This window comes from Pristiophorus japonicus, chromosome 13 (assembly GCF_044704955.1).
Source record: "Pristiophorus japonicus isolate sPriJap1 chromosome 13, sPriJap1.hap1, whole genome shotgun sequence".
In the NCBI taxonomy this organism is placed as follows: Eukaryota; Metazoa; Chordata; class Chondrichthyes; family Pristiophoridae; genus Pristiophorus; species Pristiophorus japonicus.
In genome coordinates, this window is record NC_091989.1 from 129,359,726 (window position 1) to 129,383,370 (window position 23,645).

The 23,645-nt window shown below is 41.5% G+C and overlaps 1 protein-coding gene across 7 annotated transcripts in view; it reads right to left on the reverse strand.

Moving 5' to 3' along the window:
• The window catches only part of chd9 (chromodomain helicase DNA binding protein 9), a 331,271-nt gene that overhangs the window by 30,028 nt on the left and 277,598 nt on the right, over window positions 1-23,645 (reverse strand). For 4 of the 7 annotated variants that reach the window (XM_070898009.1, XM_070898005.1, XM_070898008.1 and 1 more), the window contains exons 25-33: window positions 10,802-10,905; window positions 9,593-9,746; window positions 9,045-9,102; window positions 8,785-8,821; window positions 8,482-8,689; window positions 5,949-6,157; window positions 2,964-3,863; window positions 1,694-1,854; window positions 180-452 (exon numbers count right to left, since the gene is read on the reverse strand). In XM_070898009.1, the coding sequence (XP_070754110.1) occupies window positions 180-452; window positions 1,694-1,854; window positions 2,964-3,863; window positions 5,949-6,157; window positions 8,482-8,689; window positions 8,785-8,821; window positions 9,045-9,102; window positions 9,593-9,746; window positions 10,802-10,905 (2,104 nt within the window). The remainder of the gene's footprint in view (window positions 1-179; window positions 453-1,693; window positions 1,855-2,963; window positions 3,864-5,948; window positions 6,158-8,481; window positions 8,690-8,784; window positions 8,822-9,044; window positions 9,103-9,592; window positions 9,747-10,801; window positions 10,906-23,645) is intronic. The other 3 variants (XM_070898007.1, XM_070898006.1, XM_070898010.1) reach the window with 2 other exon arrangements.

Genomic DNA, 23,645 nt, shown 5'->3' on the forward strand with positions numbered 1-23,645 from the left:
AATTAAATGTACTTTAAAATTAATAATGGTTAAAGCACAAAGGAGTAATGTTCATAAAGTGTGCGAAGGAAGTAGTTCAGAGTGAAAACGCTGCTGGCAGCCAGATGCGGAGTAGCATGCTGCACACTGCAAAGATCTGCAATTAGAATCAGATCTAACAGTAATAAAAATGAACATACGTCATTGATTTTCACTGTAAACTCCTTTTCTCGCACATGCTTCTTCACCTTTGTGAACTGCGACAAAAGAGAATTATCTTCTTTAACACCCTGGCTTCCTGATGTTACAACAGCAGAATCACTGAAATCTCCCATGGCAGAAGGACTATCGAGTAATTTTGTTGTGTAAGAAGAGGTCACAGCGTTGTAATCGTAACTTCTTCTTGATGGAATCCAATTTCCTTTCAACACTGCATGGCATATGCTATCTATTCTGTTGATCATTACGCGATCCTATGTGAAAACAAAATACATCTTTAGAAATTTCTTGTAAACTCATTCCAATAGTCCAAATGATTTCTTCCTGTAAAATTGTTAATCCCTCAAATTACAAACTAAAGCATATTAAAGCATATGAAATGTCATCACCATCATCATAGGCGGTCCCTCGAACAAGGATGACTTGCTTCCACATGAGTTCACAGATGTTTCAATGAAGGACCCGATGTTCCAGTCCTGAACTCCAATTGAGGGGGTGGAAGATGCCTGTGCGTAGATTTTTTTTAAACATGTGGTGATCGTTGCACATCAGCCACCACACGGGCTTGAGAGAGCTCGGCCTTTATCCAGTGGCGAGGGTTAACCAGGATGTGTGGAGACCTACTCTGCTGCATGGACCTAGTGGGCACACATATTGCAGTGTGGGCTGGCCCGTGCTGCTCCTGGGCCCTCGGCTCTTCTGGGCCCAGTCTCAGAGAAAGAAAGCAGAGAGAAGCTAGTGCTAATGTAATCAAGCAGGAGGCAGTTCATCCAGGGAACGGGAAAAGAGTTTGATTTGAGAAACAAACTCCTTTCTTTAATTCCCTATTCCCCTATCTCTTCAGGTGACAGACCAACTGCAGCATAAAAAACCCAGGGACATCACCCCCTCCAGTTATTTTCCCCTTCTCTCAAAGTGCCAAATACTTGAATCCCACAGCATTCCATGCCAATGGCGTATGCAAGATACTGTAGTTCCGTATCCCCTCCCAAATGCATCTTTCAGAGAGTGCAGCTTCAAATCTTGTGGAGTTATATTATAACCTGGAGTACTGTGTTCAGTTCTAGGGCACCACGCCCTAGGAAGGATATATTGGCCTTGGAGAGAATGCAGTGTAGATTTACTAGAATGATACCTGGACTCTAAGGATTAAACATGAGGAGAGATTACACAAACTAGGGTTGTCTTCCCCAGAATTTAGAAGATTAAGGGGTGCTTTGACCAAAGTTTTCATGATATTAAGTGGAACTGATGAGAGCAAGAGCGTGCGAGAGAGAGAAACCATTTCCGTTGGTTGGAGAATCTAGGACTAAGGAGCATAGCCTAAAACTTACAGCCAGTCATTCAGGAGTGAAGTTAGGAAACACTTCTACACACAAAGGATGGTAGAAGTTCAGAACTCTCTTGCACAAACGGCATGTATAACTTTGCACTCTGCCTAAGCTGGTGGTAACTTAAGATAGTCCAAAATGTAGCCATCACTTTCAGTGCATACCTTTGGCCAGCAGGAGGCAGCAAACCGATGTCTTTCTTGCAGGAAGTGAATATCAGGCTTTCCACTATCTGGTAGAAAGCTGTCCTGTGTCTCATCATGTGTGATACTGAGAGATGCTACACTGTCTTCATCATAGGTCTTCAAGTGCTGTGGTGCTTTGCCTTTTAAGAAATGCAATTGATTTTGTGTTAAAGTAGTGTTTCAATATAGCCCTAACAACCTCTGATGTTAAGGTTACAAATTGCAGTTGTTACTTCATGTTTACATGGATCACATCAACTATGCAAACAAAGCAGAGGGTATACGATTCTCAAGTATGGTCAATAATATTTATATCTGCAATTAACCTGAACCTCACCCCACCCTTCCCTTTTACTCTATCCAAGGGGAAGATGTCTGAGCTCTACTCATCTGTATTTCAATCCTACTTCGCTCTGCTCTAAAGAGCCAAACTTTGCTGCTGCAACACATTATATTGCCTGCACCATATTGTATTTTGCTGCTCTGTGCTACAAATGCCTGGAGGGACTGTTCTGTACATGACGGCGTAACATAGTGGATGTGGCACGGAAGAAAATCTGGTTTGCAGGTTCAACTAGATGTTTATATGTTTTTATATGTGAAAAGAAGTGATCTTGTGGTTGACAGTTGTATAATGTCCTATTCTGACATAGAACTGCTTTGTTAAGCAAGACTGGGTCAGTAGCAACGTTACACCACTGGTACCTTATGTCACTGATAGTGACACTTGACGCATAGCAATAATTACTTCCTAGAATATACATATAGCTAATTAAAATACAAATAGCATTTTTATTGCCAAAATGAAAACCACTCCTGACTGCATTAATAATTTATTGCATACATTAGACCTACCCTCAATGTCTAAATGTTCCTTTATTGCAAGGATCTCAGGCATTGACTATATTTTTGCATGAAACAATAATGACAACTAAAAAAACCTTACTAATGGATAATGCACCATGTACATGTTTATATTGCTCATGTTGCCCACATATCTGAAAGACGATTGAAGTTTTAGCTAGCAGGCATGCACTGCTTCTATTATTTTGGTGAAATTATAGTTAAAATAGCTTCTAAATGTCCACTAATGCATTCACCACATCTAGACATCATTTCTGAAAGACTACTGAAATCTTTATTCTGATATCAGCTATTCTCTGCTGCATTTTTAAAGCCACTTTTGTCATTTAGCTCAACCCATGCATATATTTGGTGTAAAGAGGGGGCTTTAATAAGAGCTACTTACAACCTGCAGTGCTCTGCTTATCATCGCTGTCACTGTCACTATCATCGGAAGAGGACGATGAGGAGGACGAGGACGAAGAGGAGGAGGAGGAGGAGGAGGATGATGACGACGACGACGTGGAAGAAGATGAAGATTGTGACGAGGATGATGACGATGACGACGATGAAGGTGAAGACGATGAAGAATTGTCTGAATCAGAGTCTGAATCGGAGCTTGAATCCGAACGTTCTCGGTTTGTTTTTCGTTTGTTGAGTACGGAGTTTGGTGTAAGGGGTTGAGTCCTTGCTGCGACCATACATCCATCTGGATCTGGGTCCAGTTTAATCCCAGCCTTCTTGTCTAATCTGTTCTGTAGCTGAAAGCCACCCATCGCACTCCAGTCTTCTGATTTCACTTTATTCTTAACTTCAATGTGCATTGTGTCTTCATCGTCAGATGAACATGGTTCCTTTTTCACAATTGCTGTCCTTTCACATTTTACAGTCTCAGTCTCGAACTGACTTTTCTTATCCTGCAGCTTCGACAGTAAATGAAGAGGCGAGGACGAAGACGGGTACTGATGGTGCAAGAGTGGTGTGGAACTCCTAGATTGGGTGACTTTGTTCTGGCTGCAGTTTCTTTGAGCCATCATGAAGGAAAGCTCTGAATCACAGAAAATGTGATAATCAGTCTTGCTGACACCATGCTTGGCTGCTCCAGTGAGCAATTCCTTGTCATGCTTTCCGCTCTCCCACCACTCAGGCAGGTCTGGGCCTGGCTGGCACAATTTTAACCGTTCGTCAAGTTGGGGATGGCGAAGAGCTTGTTCCCGCACCTTCCGGAGCAGCTCAATCCGATATAGTGTCCTGGAAGCACGCTCCTCTGTAATAGGTTGTATGAAAATGGGTGGATCGAGAAGCTCTAGAATGAAAAAAATATTTTCTGCAAGTTAATTCCTTTGTTTGAACTATTCAATAGTTAATACCAAGCTTCAACAAATCCCGTGCAATTCAACAATTTGAGTTTATGATTAGGAAATCTGTGAGCTGCACAAATACCATAACAGTTCCTCCAATTCTAATGCAATTGATCCCAATGTTCTACAGAGCTGCTCTACTGCCAGTGTCGGAAATTCAAGAGAGGTGCCAGGTTACACTGGCCTTCACTTATCTTTTCCACACCATGGAAGCTGTATCACAGCAGAGATGGGGAACTCACTGCCTGAACTACATTGGAGCACTCTGGTACACTGCACTGGAACTCTAATGCCCTGCACAGCTGAGCCATCAAACTTTCAGTTGAGTTGGCAGTCCAGTGACACAGCAAATTGGCATACCAAAATTATATGGCATGGAGTGATAAGATATTGATTTTTGGGCATCAGCACATGTTGAACTCCTAATCAGTTGGACCGTCTAGAGCATCTACTCTATTCAACCAGGATGATGAATCAACCCAGGTCACTTTTAACCACTTCTAAGTACCCATCATAACACTGGCAGAAGTCTGGATCAGGTCACCTATCCACCAATGTGCAAAGGAAAACAAACCTAAGTAGGCATTTGTCCATTTTTAAAGTTATTTCTGGCATATTCAAAAATTACTTTAAAAACTCTCAATTCTCATTTATGTTTTACAAAAAAAATTTGATATATACATCTTCAGCTATTATTTTATAACCACACTATGCAGACTGAAAGATTTCCATTTTGTCCAAAAAGACAATATGATTTCACTTGGAGCAGTTACAATAAAAGTCAGCTTATTTGCATCAAATTTATTGAATGTTGCTAAAGAAATCAATTTATTTTGGAATGATAATCTTGTTCGTCCTCTTTTTGCTTGATAACCTGGAAGTTTTAACAGGAGTTTGTGTGTATAATAGGATTTGCACCACTTGAGAGATTTTACTCCATGGAAAAAGTTTGAATTAATAAAATAACGACTGGGAATTGGGTGAAGCAGTGTAGACCGTGAGTACACATAAAAATTTTTACAGTTTCATAGTCAGTTACATATATTCTGTTTAGCACTTTTTAAAATGATAGATATTGGTCAAAATGGTGAGCCACATTTCACTCAAACAGATATAGTTAACACTGGCAAAGACAATGAGAACGTGGAAATGCACTTCAATTACAACTCCCACATTACAACAGTGACTACACTCCAAAAGTACTTCATTGGCTGTAAAGTGCTTTGAGACGTCTAGTGGTCGTGAAAGGCGCCATATAAATGCAAGTCTATCTATTTAATAACTTCAGTTTCAAATGAATATATTTAGTAAACAAAAATATGTTAAAATACTCTGTACTCTTGTCTTTCTCATTTAATTTGTGCTATCTAGATGTATTAATTCAAAATAAAGACTGCTCCTTTTAAATTAATTGCTAAAGCTAATCTCCCATAGTTTTGTACGGCCAGAGGCTGAAGGTAGATTTTAACCTGCAATAACCTGTTGTCTCTCTACAGGCCCAGAACTGCTGCTATATCTATCCTCTTTCTTATTGCTGTTGCTGTGCATTTCTTGCTATCCCTATGCAACAAAAACAAACCTTTAATAATTAAAACATGATTTACCATGTTCCATAATTAGAGGGTCAATTATATCACAGTAATGATTGGCAGTTGTTTCCTCAGAAACACTCGTATAGGTAAAGCTAGCTCCAAATGGCAAGGATTTATGAGAAAGAAAACTCGCAACATTAGCGCTGATTCTTAAGTAAATCTTAGCATATACAGAATATTGATTGGTATTTGTGCAGGATGTTCTCATTACTGTATAAACTAAAATCTTCTAAATCTCTACACCTTCCTGGCCTAACTTTAATGGCATATTGCTCACCAAGCCCAATCTGGGTAATCAGAACAACTATGTGATTACTACTGGTCACTGAGATGGCTAGGAAGAAGATGCCATGGTCATATTATGATAAGGAAGCTCAAAAATGACATTCACTAACTTTTATTAGCACAGATATGAAGCCATTCATAGTTTATCTGTACCTTCTTTCTCTTTGGGTGGTAGCCGGCAAACTCTTCGACACATGGCAATGAAAGCATAAAGGTACTTCTGCAGACTCTCGTCCGTCTTCTTATTCAGCCTGGCAATAGCTCGGAATTTGGTCCAGTCAAATTTTTGCTTGTCTGGATCATAAACGACACCAAAAGTAGACACAACTCTGTAAAAATCAGCCTCTTCTCGCCTGGTCCACCTAGTGGAAGAGTGATGGATTAGCTGCTCTGATATGATGTGCCCCCAGCACCTACTTTAATTAAGTTATTTTTCATCAATGAATTAATTGTCTTATGATAACATTTTTGTACCAAAACCAAAAATGTAGCTTACTGAAGGGGTACTCAAATTGTATGATCTGTCAAATCTTGAGGTAATTGACTCTGTAGAATGCCACAATACAAATACACTCCATTTTATATTATATGTCTTGATGGTGGATGCCTTGTGTGAACTAAGACCATAGATGCTGGATGTCCAGAAAAGTAAACAGTTCTACCTCTCGGGATCCCCTGGGATATCTGATGGATCATTCCTAGGTAGGATTTTCACTTGTACAGATGGATGGTGAAATGACGAGGATATCTGTTGTCTTGTTGCCTATTCCCACCAAGTGCTGAGCTGAGAAATTCACTCTTTTCAAACATCAATGAGTTGTACAGGCCGTCTTGTGAGCAAGTATTTCCCGGTTTGTTTATGTAACAAATCACCATCCTGATGTCTTTCCCTGTACACACTGAATTTTCCTCAATACTGATTTGGGTAATGCTCCTGCACTGTTCTGATTTTGAGGGACGAAAATAGCAGATGAACTAGAATGGGTTTGGTTTGGTATGGAGGGTTATTTATAGCACGAACATGATAGCCTGAAGGTGGTCCCTTTGTGATGAGCAATAGCTGGTACCAAAGTGAACTATGGTCCACCTTAATTATAGGCTACAATAAGGATGGGCATTAGAGCACAAAACCTGCAGAGTGGGCCTAGTAACAAGCCATGTGGACATGGTTCGATCTTGGGAAAACATGCATTGCCCAATAGCTTTCACATGCTTAGGTTCACGCTATAGGGCTCAGAGTTGGTGCGAAGAGGTGAATTTCTAGGAGAAGCAAACTTAATGCTGCACTGGCGAAAAACAAACAGATATATTTACAATCTATATTAACGACTTGGAAGGGACTGAGTAACGTAGCCAAGTTTGCTGACGATACAAAGATGGGAGGAAAAGCAATGTGTGAGGAGGACACAAAAAATCTGCAAAAGGACATAGACAGGCTAAGTGAGTGGGCAAAAATTTGGCAAATGGAGTATAATGTCAGAAAGTGTGAGGTCATGCACTTTGGCAGAAAAAAAATCAAAGAGCAAGTTATTATTTAAATGGAGAAAGATTGAAAAGTGCCGCAGTACAGCAGGACCTGGGAGTACTTGTGCAAGAAACACAAAAGGATAGTATGCAGGTACAGCAAGTGATCAGGAAGGCCAATGGTATCTTGGCCTTTATTGTAAAGGGGATGGAGTATAAAAGCAGGGAAGTCTTGCTGCAGCTGTACAAGGTATTGGTAAGGCCACACCTGGAATATTGCGGCAGTTTTGGTTTCCATATTTACGAAAGGATTATACTTGCTTTGGAGGCAGTTCAGAGAAGGTTCACGAGACTGATTCCCGGGATTGACTTATGAGGAAAGGTTGAGTAGGTTGGACCTTTATTTATTGGAATTCAGAAGAATGAGGTATGATCTTATTGAAACATATAAGATTATGAGGGAGCTTGACAAGGTGGATGCAGAGAGTGTTTCCACTGATAAGGGAGACTAGAACTAGAGGGCATAATCTTAGAATAAGGGCTGCCCATTTAAAACCGAGATGAGGAGAAATTTCTTCTGAGGGTTGTGAATCTGTGGAATTCACTGCCTCAGAGAGCTGTGGAAGCTGGGACATTGAATAAATTTAAGACAGAAATAGAGAGTTTCTTAAATGATAAAGGGATAAGGGGTTATGGGGAGCGGGCGGGGAAGTGGAGCTGAGTCCATGATCAGATCAGCCATGATCATATTGAATGGTGGAGCGGGCTCGAGGGACCATATGGCCTACTCCTGTTCCTATTTCTTATGTTCTTATACAGGTGTGGTACTGACCTTTATAAAGAATGGGAGTAGCGGGGAGAGAGCTAGATCCCGACAGTGTGGAAAGAATGCAATTTTGTAAATATGGCAAAGAGATATATGCATTTTGTAGATTTCAATTGAGATTTAGTAATAAAACTGAGCATGCAGAAATTTACAAACGTTGTACAGAAAGGTCCTTATTTAACTATTTTCTTTGTTCATTATTAAGGACTCAAGTTCTCAGGAACTGGGGTCCTTAATATTATTGTAACCAAAGAGGTAAATGGCGTAGCATGAGAATTACTGTAATTATTAAAGAAAGTAGACTTGTTGTGCCAAATGAAGGTGCCATTCAAACTATGGTAAACAATATTTGAGAAAATTCCACCAGCTTGTTAGCATAATTGCTGCTACACGTACCTTTGTTGCTTCTCGATTTTGGCAGCCTCCTTTGCTTTTACAGTGTCTGCACACAGTCGTCTTCTCTTGTCCCCTTTTGTTTGGGCTTCCTGTTTAACCTGCTCCTTCTTGTTACTGCGCTGATAAGCTGTTACAAGTCGACGCAGGCGTGTTGTTAAAGCAGATGCCGGCGGCCAGTAGAGCAGATCACCTTCTCCCAAAAGGCCATCTACGATGAAACAGAATGGACATTTCATCTTCAAGTAAAAAGGCTATTCTTTAAATCAAGTTACAGCAAAAACATCTTCAAATCTTCATTCTCACCTGTAATCATTAGATCCCCAGGAGAAGATGCAGCATCCTAAAATAGAGAGGTTTTAGAAGAATTGTTTTGGGTTAGTTTTACCAATTTTAGTAAATAGAATATGATTTGTACATAAATAATAATTATTTATCTGTCCCAAACTATTTTTCACTTAAGTAATATTGTAGTATTATTATTACACAGAAAAATCAGTTTTGTTCAGAAACAAAAGCAGTATTTTATATAATATATATCTGAATTTTTTTTTTCATTTGCACACCTCCATTTCATCCTTGAATAATGGTTGAGTTGGTTTATATTCTGGATCTTCACCATCCCTGTTAGAAAACCCATAGATTAGTTAGAATAGAATTAGCAATTAATAATACTTTTTTCCAAGCTTATAGATAGCAGTGATATATACAGTACAGAAGAGTAAGATAAAGAGATAAAGATTAAACTGGTCCAAAACATTTCTAATACATGAAACCCAACCCCACAATGTTCTCATTCGCTTGCAGGACACTCAGTATCATTCATCATCTTCTGGGCAAACGGACAGGAATGTGTGTGTCACTGATCCTCCACCACTGTTAATTCTACACCATGATCAGTCAACATTAGATATGATTTAACAGGGCTAAGCAGATGCTGTCATTTCCTCACAGACATGGAGCACCTTGCTTCTAAATGGCACCCCATCAATTGATTTATCCAAGAACTCATTATACTCACCCGACTGAGGCAAGCAAGTTTTAAAAACCAGGCATCCCTGAGATTATGGAAAGAGAGACAAGTAATGTTTTAAAATAATTTTAACCACTTCACCATGTTGATTGAGAGTAACCGTACCCCTCTGCACCATCGGCAAAGGTATCATTTCCCCTCTGTTCTGCTGCAATTGCCTTCTCATCGGGTTTACCAACTCTTTCTAAGAAACAGAGTGCAGGGTCATTTCTCATTGTGTTATACTTTTCATAACCTGTGAACAACAAATGACAAGGCTCTGTTAGGGAGAATAATATGAGAGCAGATTTTACACTAACATAATAAAAATATTAATGTATTCAGAAAAGATCAATTCATTAACTCAATCTTAAAACTACATATATTACATAGAAATTACAACATGGAAATAATTTTATTCTGAACTTTATAAATTCTCTAGTAACTTCTTCAACCCCAGATTTTTTTTTTAAACATGTGAAGAATATTCCCTAACATTGAAATGGTTTTAATAATTGTTTTTTTTTTACATCTGCAAAACAAATTCGACTGGCTGAGTGGAAGAACACATTGGAAATATCTTACAAAGGGCCCAGATCTAGATATTTCTGGGACCCAGCATATTATACAACAATAGGCCTGAGCTTTTCTTTTTTAACCAATGAAGTCATTATTAGGGTTTTCATAACTACTACTTAATTTGTGTAAATGCTGTCGATGACCACTGTGACACATTTTGGGGTAAAATTATCATGAACCCTGTCAGTATGGTTTTTTTTCATCATCTTATAATACTCCTGTGAAGCGCCTTGAGACATTTCACTATGTTAAAGGCGCTATACAAATTCAAGTTGTTGTTGTCATGGTATCAGACTAGCAACATCGAGGCCGAGTTCAAATCTCACCATGAAATATTGTTAAAGTTACATTATTGAATTCAATAAATCTGATAATTTTTGGCCAAGCACGGGAAAAATGACCATGGCCATAAGGATTGCAACAATTCAAGACGACGACCTACCACAATCTTCTCAGGGCAACCAGGAATGGGAAATAATGGAAGCTTCACAAGTGTCACTCACATCCCAGGAACAAATAAAATTAGAGATGATTTCATGTCAATACAAGTAGCTAAATTATCAATCTAATATATGCATTTTCATTACTTTATATTGGGTATGTATATCACTCCATTTCTGACTGCGGGTGATTGTTGATTGTTTGATTCCCTTTTGGAAGATTCAATTGGAATACCACGGTTGTCCAGGAAACATTTGATATCCTACAAGTTGTCTCATGCTCTTTACTCACCGTGTTTGAAGACTCCAATGAGCAGTGATTTGTCAGCATCTGCATCCCACCATTCGGCAGGAATCTCAGACTGTTCAGGCTCAGGAACCCAAATGTCAATCTCACTAAGAAAACAAATGACAGATAGCACAGAGGCAAGTTAAATCAGCTGCCAAGTTACATAGGGCAAGGTTATAGGAAATAAAATGTGCTCATGAGGTCAGTAATCAAAGGATTTTTACAAATCAGAGTAATATATCAACATTTTCCTATTTATTTGAATAGGCTTTTAATTCATGGTACAATTTCCCTGTATTCTTTTATATTCCCTGTCAAACAATGAAACACGATTTACTGTATTCCTGCATATATGTCCACAACCAAAATGACTAGTTGAGATGTACCACTTCTTAAATTCAAAGTCAGACAAAAAATAGTCAGTGTGAGGCCATCCACTTTGGATCCAAAAAAGACAAATCAGAATATTTTCTAAGTGATGAGAGACTATCAAGTGTGGAAGAGCAAAAGGATTTAGGTATCCATGTACACAAATCACTAAAAGCTAGTACATAGCTGCCAGAAGTAATTGAAAAAGTTAATAGAATAGTTTTTTTTGATGTTGGTCTTTATCTCAAGGGGACTGGAGCCTTGGTCAGATACCATTTGGAGTACTGCGTTCAGTTTTGGTAACAAAAGAACATAAGAAATAGGAGCAGGAGTAGGCCATTTGGCCCCTCGAGCGTGCTCCGCCATTCAATATCATGGCTGATCTGGTCCCAACATCACTTCCCCGTCCGTTCTCCAAAACCCTCGACTCCCTTATCAATCAAAAATCTGTCTATCTCCACCTTAACTATCTTCAAAGACCCAGCCTCTACAGTTCTCAACTGTTCAAAAATGAGGACGAATTTCTATGTCCCCAGTTCTAGATTCCCCCATGAGGGGAAACATCCTCTCTGCATCTACCCTGTCAAGCACCCTCATTATCTTATACGTTTCGATAAGATCACCTCTCATTCTTCTAAACTCCAATGAGTATAGGCTCAACCTTTCTTCATAAGACAACCCCTTCATAAGAACTTAAGAAATAGGAACAGGAGTAGGCCATACAGCCCCTCGAGCCTGCTCTGTAATTCAACAAGATCATGGCTGATCTGATCATGGACTCAGCTCCACTTCCCCGCCCGCTCCCCATAACCCCTTATTGTTTAAGAAATTGTCTATTTCTGTCTTAAGTTTATTCAATGTCCCAGCTTCCACAGCTCCCTGAGGCAGTGAATTCCATAGATTTACAATCCTCAGAAGAAATTTCTCCTCATCTCAGTTTTAAATGGGTGGCCCCTTATTCTAAGATCATGCCCTCTAGTTCTAGTCTCCCCCATCAGTGGAAACATCCTCTCTGCATCCACCTTATCAAGCCCCTCATAATCTTATACATTTCGATAAGATCACCACTCATTCTTCTGAATTCCAATGAGTAGAGGTCCAACCTACTCAACCTTTCCTCATAAGTCAACCCCCTCATCTCCAGAATCAACCTAGTGAACTCTTCTCTGAACTGCCTCCAAAGCAAGTATATAGTTTCGTAAATATGGAAACCAAAACTGCACGCAGTATTCCAGGTGTGGCCTCACCAATACCCTGTATAGCTGTAGCAAGACTTCCCTGATGTTATACTCCATCCCCTTTGCAATAAAGGCCAAGATTCCATTGGCCTTCCTGATCACTTGTACCTGCATACTATCCTTTTGTGTTTCATGCACAAGTACCCCCAGTTCATGCTGTACTGCAGCACTTTGCAATCTTTCGCCATTTAAATAACAACTTGCTCAGGAATCAACCTCTTGAATCTTCTCTGAACTGTCACCAATGCAAGTATATCCTTCCTAAAATGAGAATAAAACTGTACGCAGTACTCCAGGTGTGTTTTTAACGCCCTGTACAGTTGTAGCAGGGCTTCCCTACCTTTATACTCCATCCCCCTGCAATAAAAGCCAACGTTCCATTTGCCTTGATTACTTGCTGTACCTGCATGCTAATTTTTTACATTTCATGTACAAGAACCCCCAGATCCCTCTGTACTGCAGCATTTAGTAATTGCTCCCCATTTAAAAAATAATTAGCTTTTTTATCTTTCCTACCAAAATGGATAACCCCACATTTTCCCACATTATAGTCCATTTGCCAAATTTTTGCCCACTCACTGAGCCTATCTATATCCCTTTGTAGATTATTTGCGTCCTCTTCACAACTTGCTTTCCCACCTACTTTTGTATCAGCAGCAAATTTGGCTATGTTACACTCAGTCCCTTCATCCAAGTCATTAATATAAATTGTAAATAGTTGAGGCCCCAGCACTGATCCCCGTGGCACCCCACTAGTTACAGTTTGCTAACCTGAAAATGACCCTTTTATCCTGACGCTCTGTTTTCTGTTAGTTAGCCAATCCTCGATCCACGCTAATATATTACCCCCAATCAAGTGAGCTCTTATCTTGTGCAGTAACCTTTTGTGTGACACCTTATCGAATACTTTCTGGAAATCCAAATATAGGGCATCAACTGGTTCTCCTTTATCCACTCTGCTCATTCCATCCTCAAAGAATTCCAACAAATTTGTCAAACATTATTTCCCTTTCATAAAACCATGCTGGCTCTGCTTGACTGCATTATGATTTTCTAAATGTCCTATTACAACTTCCTTAATGATGGACTCCAGCATTTTCCCAATGACAGATGTTAGGTTAACTGGTCTATAGTTTCCTGCTTTCTGTCTCCCTCCTTTCTTAAATAGGGGTGTTACATTTGCGGTTTTCCAGTCCGCTGGGATCGCTCCAGAATTCAGGGAATTTTGGTAGATTACAACCACTATCTCTGCAGCCACTTCTTTTAAGACCCTAGGATGCACGCCATCAGGTCCAGGGGACTTATCCACCTTTAGTCTCATTAGTTTGCCTCGTATATCTCTTGTGATAGCAATTGTTTTAAGTTCCCCCTGCAATAGCTCCTCGATCATCAATTATTGGGATGTTTTTAGTGTCTTCTACCGTGAAGACCGATACAAAATATTTGTTCAAAGTCTCTGCCTTTTACCTGTTTCCCATTATTAATTCTCCAGTCTCATTCTCTAAGGGACCAACGTTTACTTTAGCTACTTGTTTCCTTTTTATATACCTGTAGAAGCTCTTACGGTCTGTTTTTATATTTCTTGCTAGCTTACTCTCATATGCCATCTTCTCTGTCTTTATCATTTTTTTGTCGTCGTCCTTTGCTGGTTTCTAAAAATTCCCAATCCTCTGGCCTTCCACTGTCCTTTGCAACATTGTATGCTTTTCTTTTCAATTTGATACTTCCTTAGTTAGCTAGGGATGGTTCATCCTTCTCTTAGCATCTTTATTTCTCACTGGAATAAATCTTTGCTGAGAATGACAAAATATTTGTATTTTAAGTGTTTGCCACTGCGTTTCTACGGTTTTGCCCTTTAATATATTTTCCCAGTCCACGTTAACCAACTCTTCCTTCATATCTTTGTAATCACCTTTATTTACGTTCAGGACACTAGTTTGAGACTTAGCTTTCTCACCCTCAAACTGAATTTGAAATTCTACCATGCTATGATCACTCTTCCCATGCGAATTCTTCACTACAAGATCATTAATTACTCCAGACTCGTTACACATTACCAGATCTAAAATAGTTTGCTCCCTGGTTGGTTCCACAACGTATTGTTCCAAGAAACCATCCCGCATACACTATGAAACTCTTCCTCAAGGTTACCTTTACTAATTTGATCTGTACAATCAATATGAAGATTAAAATTCCCCATGATTATTGCTGTACCTTTCTTACAAGCTTCCATTATTTCTTGATTTATACTCTATGCCACAGAGTGGCTACTGTTTAGGGGCCTGTAGACCACTCCCAACAGTGACTTCTTTCCCTTATTACTTATCATCTCCACCCAAACTGATTCTGCATCTTGATCTTCTGAGCCAATATAATTTCTTACTACTGCACGGATCTTATCAAGAGCTACCCCACCTCCTTTCCTTTCTGCCTATCCTTACGAAATGGCAAATACCCCCGAGTATTTAGGGACCTCAGGAGAACAGCCCAGATTCACCAGAATACCACCAGGGCTTGAAGGGTTAAATTATGAGGACATGTTAAATAAACTAAGCTTGTATTCCCTGGAGTTTAGAACGTGAAGGGGTGATCTAGTTGAGGTGTTTAAAATGATAAAAAAGGATTCAACAGGGTAGATAGAGAAACTGGGTGCTTGCCATAAATTAAATAGTTAAGCTGACCCTGAAAGATCTTCCAGGGCAGCTGTTAAAAGCTCTGTGTTTTAAATGCTTTTGACTCAGTACAGGTTCGACCTCCCGAATCCAGCAACCTTGGGACTGAGGCCGAGCCGGTTTTCGTGTTTTTCCGTACTTCGGAACGTCACGAATCCGGAAACACCCGAGCCTAGATTCGGGTAGTTCTGGATTTCAGAACATCAAAAGGGAGGGGGGAGGGGGTGCTCGCCAAGGAGCTGTTCGGGCTGCCGACCCCGTCGATGAGGTCGTCGGGCGGGCCTCGCCGCCGAGGACCTGATCAGGCGGGGCCCGCTACTGAGGAAGTGTTCAGGCGGAGCCCCGCTGCCGTGGAGGAGTTCCTTGTCTGGCCCGAGGTAGGTGGAGTCGGGCAGCCAAGGTAAAGGAGAGCCAGGGCGAGGTCGGGCCGGGGCGGGCAAAGCGAAGTCGGTTCGCCGAGGTGGGGGGGAAAAGAGAAAGAGTCCGGATATTGGAAGATTTTCCGGATGACTCCGCCACGGAACATTCTGGATTCCGGAACTCCGGATTTTGGAGGTTGAGCCTGTACCAACAAAAATAGTTGACCCTGTATCTTTGCAACTGGAATCCCTCATAGGTTAGAGTTTAAATCCTGGCTGAGCCATTGATGGTGGAAGAGGAGGAGATATTTTCCCAATAGTAACAAAATAAATTTATACCAGAAGTCAGCTGAGGACATTTTCCTTCTTCCTTTGAGGCTGCCTACACAGCAAGTCTCCTGTTCATTCTCTCATCTGGGATCTAGTCACCTCTTTGAAGGAAATCTAAAAAAGGATTGCTCAGAAACTTTAAAAAAGCATGATTTATTTTTAATGGGGAACCAAATTATTTTTTAATGTTGAAGAAAAAAGAAGAAATTCTAACCTACAGAGTACACTTAAGGTTTTCTTTTGAGATTGGACACTTGTAGATATTACTAGAGAGCTTTAAAAAAACATGCAAGAAAAGGTTAGAGTTGCCACAGTTACCCACTGAAAAGTTAAGTCTGACTTGGGGCAACTGGAAGACCATGTCCTGTGCTGATATGAGAAATATGCAGCTGGTAAATAGCTTCCCCTAGGGCTGAGAGCTTGGAAGGGCGCTTAATTTCTATCTAACTGAACTCTGGAAACAGTAGCACTTTATAAAACTGCATTACACTCTTTGAGACGCAGTACACTAATTCCATAGGGGCACTGCATTTTTAACACTGGTTACAGTGTTTCAGCGGTATCCTGAAATTCTGAATTCCTCAGATACTGTGGGGTTTTAAAGGGTGAGTCATCGTTAGTTAGTGTACAAGTCTGTGTTAAAAGAAAGGAAACGTGCTATTTTTTTTTAATTAAACAAAAATAAATCCAGAAGTTGAACATGTTTGCCCCACAAGGAAAGTTTTAAAGGTTTATGTCAGAAGCAATGACTGTTCGTTATTCTGACAGCTGGCAACCTCTCAAAAACATTGATCGCACTTTTCTTTCTTTTTGATCAAAACTAAGTTGAAGTGATTGTACACTTAGGGCAATATTACAAATCAAGTACATCTGCTTTAACTTTTCTGTAACTACATTATGTCTGATGGTGTCAGGCTGGATCACAATTATCAAAATATAGGATCAAAGCATGTGGTAAAATGGAGATTAAAATCAAGAGAAAAGGTCACAGGAGAAAAACGAGAGGCAAAGTGAATCAACAGTCAAACTAAGGATCTGTGGAAAGATATTTGGAAAAAAAAGAAAAAAAAATATTTGAAGTATCTTTTGTGCATTAGACAAAAATGTGGGGCAGTCTAAAAATTCTAACAAGATGTGTTATCATTTTCAGGACTCTAAGTTTACTAAGCCTTGTGATGACAGTTACCCCCTCAGAGGACAATAAATTGGTCCAATGGTGCTTGCATCTATATAGTATGTGTTCAAATATTCAAATTCAAATACTGTAGAAATCATCATCATCATCATAGGTGGTTCAATACCATTACATTTAACTAACCTGTTTAGAAACAAAGAAACTTTGTCATATAACTCATTGCAAACAATATTTTGTGTCTTGGATCACAGGCAGCTGCACCTTGCTCCTTACTGAAGCCTCCCCGTCTGGCTATATTTTCCACCACAGTGGTGATGGTGTGGCCGTGATGTGTTCCTTCCTTTCCTCAGTATCTGCAATGATCAATCACTCATCTTTGGTGATATCAATATTCATCTCCGCTCCCCTTGTCCTCTGAATTCATTGATCTCCTTACATCCTCCTAAACCTTTCCCTCTATATAAACTCTCCTAGCGATATTCAAGGCGAGCCACTTGATCTGGTCATCACCCATGGCCTCGCTACTCCCATGGTTGCAATCTCCGACCATGCCCTGTAGCCCTCAGCACCCACAACTCCCACTTCCTTCCAACCCTATTTCCTTCTGCGTCCATATCTGGAAAAAAACACTCAACCTACTTACAATTGCACTTTCAAACTCCCAACTGTCTAGCCTTTAGCGGCCCTCCATTCGCCACAATACTTCTGCAGCCACTGATTTGCTCAATCACTCCCTCTCATGCACCAGTGATGCCCTTGGCCCAAGAAAATCCTTTACTCTCGCTCATTCTGGCCAATCTCCCTGGTATGGCCCCAATTTGCTCTCAAGTCCAAGGAGCATGGACCTGAGCGTATCTGATGCACAAATGGCATAGACATCCATTATCTGATCTAGCTGGACCACATCAAGAGCTATTGGGCCATAACCATGCACTGCTCCACGATCACCTCGAAGAGAAAAAGTAACCCTGGTTTCTTTGCTCCACTACCAATTACCTCCTTAAATTCCACTCCCCTATCGCCACCAATATCACCAACAAGGTGAGGACCTCATGAGCTTCAGTCACTAAGATTGAGACCATCTGTTCAGCTGCATCTCCCTTTCCCCTTGCTCATCAAACCAAACGTCCCCGTAGGCATTCCCCTGGCCTAGCTCTGAGCCCATGTTGTTTGTGACTTTGGTGAGGGTTGTTTCAATACTGTGACAGAGGCAGAACCCCGGTGGAAGAGATTCAAAGAGGGAGTTGTGGGAAAGGTGGGCAGAAAGTTCATATTCAAAACAAAACACAGAATTCGGACATGCATTATCTTTGTCCATGGCATGTGAAGTTGAATTAAAGTACTAAATTTTAGTTCAGTTATTTTTCACCCAAGGTTTTTAAATAATGAGGGAGCCTTAGAGAAAAATTTGAAAACATTGGGTTGGAGCACTGGCGTATTTGTCCTTCAGTTTTGATGATTAGGAATGAAATATTTAAAAAGTTCAATTTTAATAAAACCAAATCTTTTTGCTCAAACAACCTTCCGGATATAAAAGGGGTCAGAGGGTCTAGTAAGGAGGAACTACTGAGGGAAATCTTTATTAGTCGGGAAATTGTGTTGGGGAAATTGATGGGATTGAAGGCCGATAAATCCCCAGGGCCTGATGGACTGCATCCCAGAGTACTTAAGGAGGTGGCCTTGGAAATAGCGGATGCATTGACAGTCATTTTCTAACATTCCATTGACTCTGGATCAGTTCCTATGGAGTGGAGGGTAGCCAATGTAACCCCACTTTTTAAAAAAGGAGGGAGAGAGAAAACAGGGAATTATAGACCGGTCAGCCTGACATCAGTAGTGGGTAAAATGATGGAATCAATTATTAAGGATGTCATAGCAGCGCATTTGGAAAGAGGTGACATGATAGGTTCAAGTCAGCATGGATTTGTGAAAGGGAAATCATGCTTGAAAAATCTTCTGGAATTTTTTGAGGATGTTTCCAGTAAAGTGGACAAGGGAGAACCAGTTGATGTGGTATATTTGGACTTTCAGAAGGCTTTCGACAAGGTCCCACACAAGAGATTAATGAGCAAAGTTAAAGCACATGGGATTGGGGGTAGTGTGCTGACGTGGATTGAGAACTGGTTGTCAGACAGGAAGCAAAGAGAGGAGAAAATGGGTACTTTTCAGAATGGCAGGCAGTGACTAGTGGGGTACCGCAAGGTTCTGTGCTGGGGCCCCAGCTGTTTACATTGTACATTAATGATTTAGACGAGGGGATTAAATGTAGTATCTCCAAATTTGCAGATGACACGAAGTTGGGTGGCAGTGTGAGCTGCGAGGAGTTGGGTGGCAGTGTGAGCTGCGAGGAGGATGTTATGAGGCTGCAGAGTGACTTGGATAGGTTAGGTGAGTGGGCAAATGCGTGGCAGATGAAGTATAATGTGGATAAATGTGAGGTTATCCACTTTGGTGGTAAAAACAGAGAGACAGACTATTATCTGAATGGTGACAGATTAGGAAAAGGGGAGATGCAACAAGACCTGGGTGTCATGGTACATCAGTCATTGAAGGTTGGCATGCAGGTACAGCAGGTGGTTAAGAAAGCAAATGGCATGTTGGCCTTCATAGCGAGGGGATTTGAGTACAGGGGCAGGGAGGTGTTGCTACAGTTGTACAGGGCCTTGGTGAGGCCACACCTGGAGTATTGTGTACAGTTTTGGTCTCCTAACTTGAGGAAGGACATTCTTGCTATTGAGGGAGTGCAGCGAAGATTCACCAGACTGATTCCCAGGATGGTGGGACTGACCTATCAAGAAAGACTGGATCAACTGGGCTTGTATTCACTGGAGTTCAGAAGAATGAGAGGGGACCTCATAGAAACGTTTAAAATTCTGACGGGTTCAGACAGGTTAGATGCAGGAAGAATGTTCCCAATGTTGGGAAAGTCCAGAACCAGGGGTCACAGTCTAAGGATAAGGGGTAAGCCATTTAGGACTGAGACGAGGAGAAACTTCTTCACCCAGAGAGTGGTGAACCTGTGGAATTCTCTACCACAGAAAGTAGTTGAGGCCAATTCACTAAATATATTCAAAAGGGAGTTAGATGAAGTCCTTAGTACTAGGGGGATCAAGGGGTATGGCGAGAAAGCAGGAATGGGGTACTGAAGTTGCATGTTCAGCCATGAACTCATTGAATGGCGGTGCAGGCTAGAAGGGCTGAATGCCCTACTCCTGCACCTATTTTCTATGTTTCTATGGTTCCTCAGGTTTGCGAGGATTAACTATCAGTGACAAAAGAATAAATGAGCTCAATAAAATGACTTTTTTAAAGTCTTCTTAATACAATGAAATCTTTTCCTGTCCTGTGTTGAGCAAAATGAAATATTTCTAGAAGACTGCCACAAACAGTTCAATTTTCAATATCTTTGTGTAAACTTTGTGAACTTGAGAAAGTTGGTAACTCTTAAGTGAAAAGATGATCCTTCTGAAACTATTTTGTGATGACATTCATGGTAACACAATTGCTGCACTCACTGCCTAATTGTTCCCATAGACCAATCAGTGCTAAAAACAAGCAATGGTTAGAAAGTGACACCCCAGGGCCCAATTAGCAGTACTTATCACTCAAGAGCAAGACTTGCCAGTCATGCTGTTCTCATTGACCAAACACAGAACTACAAAAGGAAGAAAGGCAGACTTGCATTTGTATAGCACCTTTCACAACGTCAGGACATCTCAAAGCACTTTGCAACCAATGAAGTATTTTTGAAGTGTAGTCATTGTTGTAATGTAGCAAAATTTATCTCTACGGACACAATTTTCCCCAAATCCGTTTTTTTGGCATACTGCAAAATGCGGGTTAGGGTTAGGGTTAGCCTGTTTTCTTTGGCCACGGCTACTCAAAAAAAAAATAACTGCAAGTTTCCCCATTCTATTATTTGAAATTGGCGCCACGCAGCCTGTCCTTTAGCTTCAGGGGGTGGAGCCTAATGTCTGCACTGAAAAATGATGCCCCTGCTTCTGCGCATGCGCGGAAAAATAAATGAAGTTTTTGATGTGACTGCTCTGGGCGCACATGCCCAGTACAGCTCCTGGTCTCCATTTGGCCATTTTTAAAGAGCCAGTTGTGTGCGAGAACTTTAATTTTCAGTGGAAAAATCAGAGCTGCAATACAATACGGCTGCAACGCGGCTCAAAGGCCAAGAATTTCTTACAGGATGAAGTGGAGGCACTAGTTATTCTAATTGAGGCCAGATGGCACGAGCTGGACACCCACAGAGGTCACATAAAAGTTTCACCAAAAGAAAAGAAACATTACTGTGCAATGCTGACCACCCCAAGGTCTGGAGGCCAGTGCAAAAAGTGACAGGACCTTGGTCAAGTAGTTAGTGTAAGTAATATTTTCATTTATTCACTGGAATTGTAATTGTAAATGTGACCATCTGTTATATATCCCACCCAGCAGAAAGACACCCTCTCTAAAAAGGTATATTTTCATCTTTGCAGAGGAAGGTGGCACACAAGAGAAAGAACTCGAGCGGCAGGAAGCCTGGCAAATCTGCACCCACTGACACCCTCGGAAGACAGCGTTGCTGCTTTGATGGGTCCTGCCTGGAGAAAAGCAAACCACCACTGCACAAGCTGGGTCCACAGTCGAGGGAGAGGGCAAATCCTGCAAATTCCACAGTCTGGCTTTGCTAAATGTTAAGTACTGCGCGGGCTAGCTATGCTTCGGTTCATGGGGATGTCTATGTCAGCTACGCTTCGGTTGATGCAATGTGCTATCATTCATCGTGGTCCTTCAAATGAGCCTGCTGCCTGCGCTGTGTGGGCCTACTCATGCCACCCTTCCCCCTCCTCTGCTGCTAACCATTTGTCTGTTCTGTTATATTTTGCAGAACTTGAGGCCAACCCTGACGAGGCTGAAGATTCAGACAAGGACGAGCCTCAAGAGGAGAACATCTTCCAATCCCACCTTCCAGCCCAAGAACATGGGGGGGGGGGGGGGGGGAGGAGGAGGAGGGGATGGATGAAGCCCTCACTGGAGGAGCTGCAGGAGCCACCCATTGAAGTGCCAGGACCTTTCCTGAGCGGTACGAATGTTGGGACATTCCATGGTTTCTCTCAGTCCGAGGTGGAGATTCCAGTGGGGGGTAGCGAGGCACACTCAGGCCCCACCGTCCAAGGCTGTGGGTCCCAGTGGGATGCAGCGAGTCACACCCAGGGTGAGGAGGGAAAGGAGAGCTGGACAGCACTCTCCTGTGCAGGATCTAACAGACGTGGTTCAGATGATGGCAATGAGTGCGGAGAACATTGACTTTACACGATCACTCCTGGACACCATCAGTGGGGTGGGTGATGTGGTATCAGGTCTGTCGGGAGAAGTAACAACACTTGCACAAGAAATGGGAACGCTGTCCGGGAACATGAGGGAGGGAATGTTGCAGGTAGTTGAGATACTGTCAGGGCACATGAGGGAGGGAATGTCGGAGTTAGCTGCTGCAATAAGGGAACAGGCACAGACCCCACGTCCACTGACGGAATCAACTGCCACTGCCACTTCAATCCCCACTTCCACATTACCGCTAGCCGCCTCCCCCCCAGCCCATCAAGAAGTGCGCATTACCAGAGATGTTCGAAAGAATAAGCTTGGTACCAACCCGAGAAATACTGCGCCACTGCCTGTAGGCAGGGGTGGAGTCAATAAGACCAGGCGCAGCAGGCGGTTTAAGAATAAAGTGTAGGAGAGATGGGTGAAGCCTTTCTTTGTTGCTGTTGTTATTATTGTTACTGTTGTAACTGTTCTCATTTTAAAAGTTTTTTGTAAGTTATGTAAATTTACAAGTTTAACAGTTTGTAAGTGATCTTAACTGAAAACTTTAAAGTTTGATACAAGAATATTTTTTATTAAAGTTAAGTTAAGTAAAATACAAACATAGAAACATAGAAAATAGGTGCAGGAGTAGGCCATTCGGCCCTTCGAGCCTGCACCGCCATTCAATATCATGGCTGATCACTCCTTCAGTACCTCTTTTCTGCTTTCTCTCTATACCCCTTGATCCTCTTAGCCGTAAAGGCTATATCTAACTCCCTCTTGAATATATCCAATGAACTGGCATCAACAACTCTGCGGCAGGGAATTCCACAGGTTAACAACTCTGAGTGAAGAAGTTTCTCCTCATCTCAGTCCTAAATGGCCGACCCCTTACCCCCCATTTCAGAGTATCCGGAGGAACATGTTAAACTTTTGAATAAAATATATTTTAAACTCTAACCGAATCATTTCCATTATTTGTTCCATTAACACAACACATTACAGAACAGGTCCAAACAGTAAACATGGTCCATTTGGAATAGTTGCCGCTGATCCTTCAGGCAGCAAAGCATTCACGGATGAGCTGCTGGTGCAAGGCTCGAGCAATTGTTAAAGGGGCACAACGGTCCGCCCGCCCTCCTCCGCCGTCAGGTAGTTACGTGGCTTCCTTGTCATCTGCATCTTCCTCATCATCATCAGCCACTCTCACCCTCATGATGGCTAACTTATGCAGCATGTAGCGTACAACAGTGAACTGACCGACAATCTCAGTGGAGTATTGCAAGTAGACTCCGGAATGGTCCAGACATCGGAAATGCTATTTCAAGATGCAAATGGTTCTCTCCATTATGCTGCGCGTCGCAATGTACGACATGTTGTTTTCCCAGTCAGCTGCTACCCGGGTTACACAAAGGAGCGTCATGAGCCAAATGGCGAGGCCGTACCCTT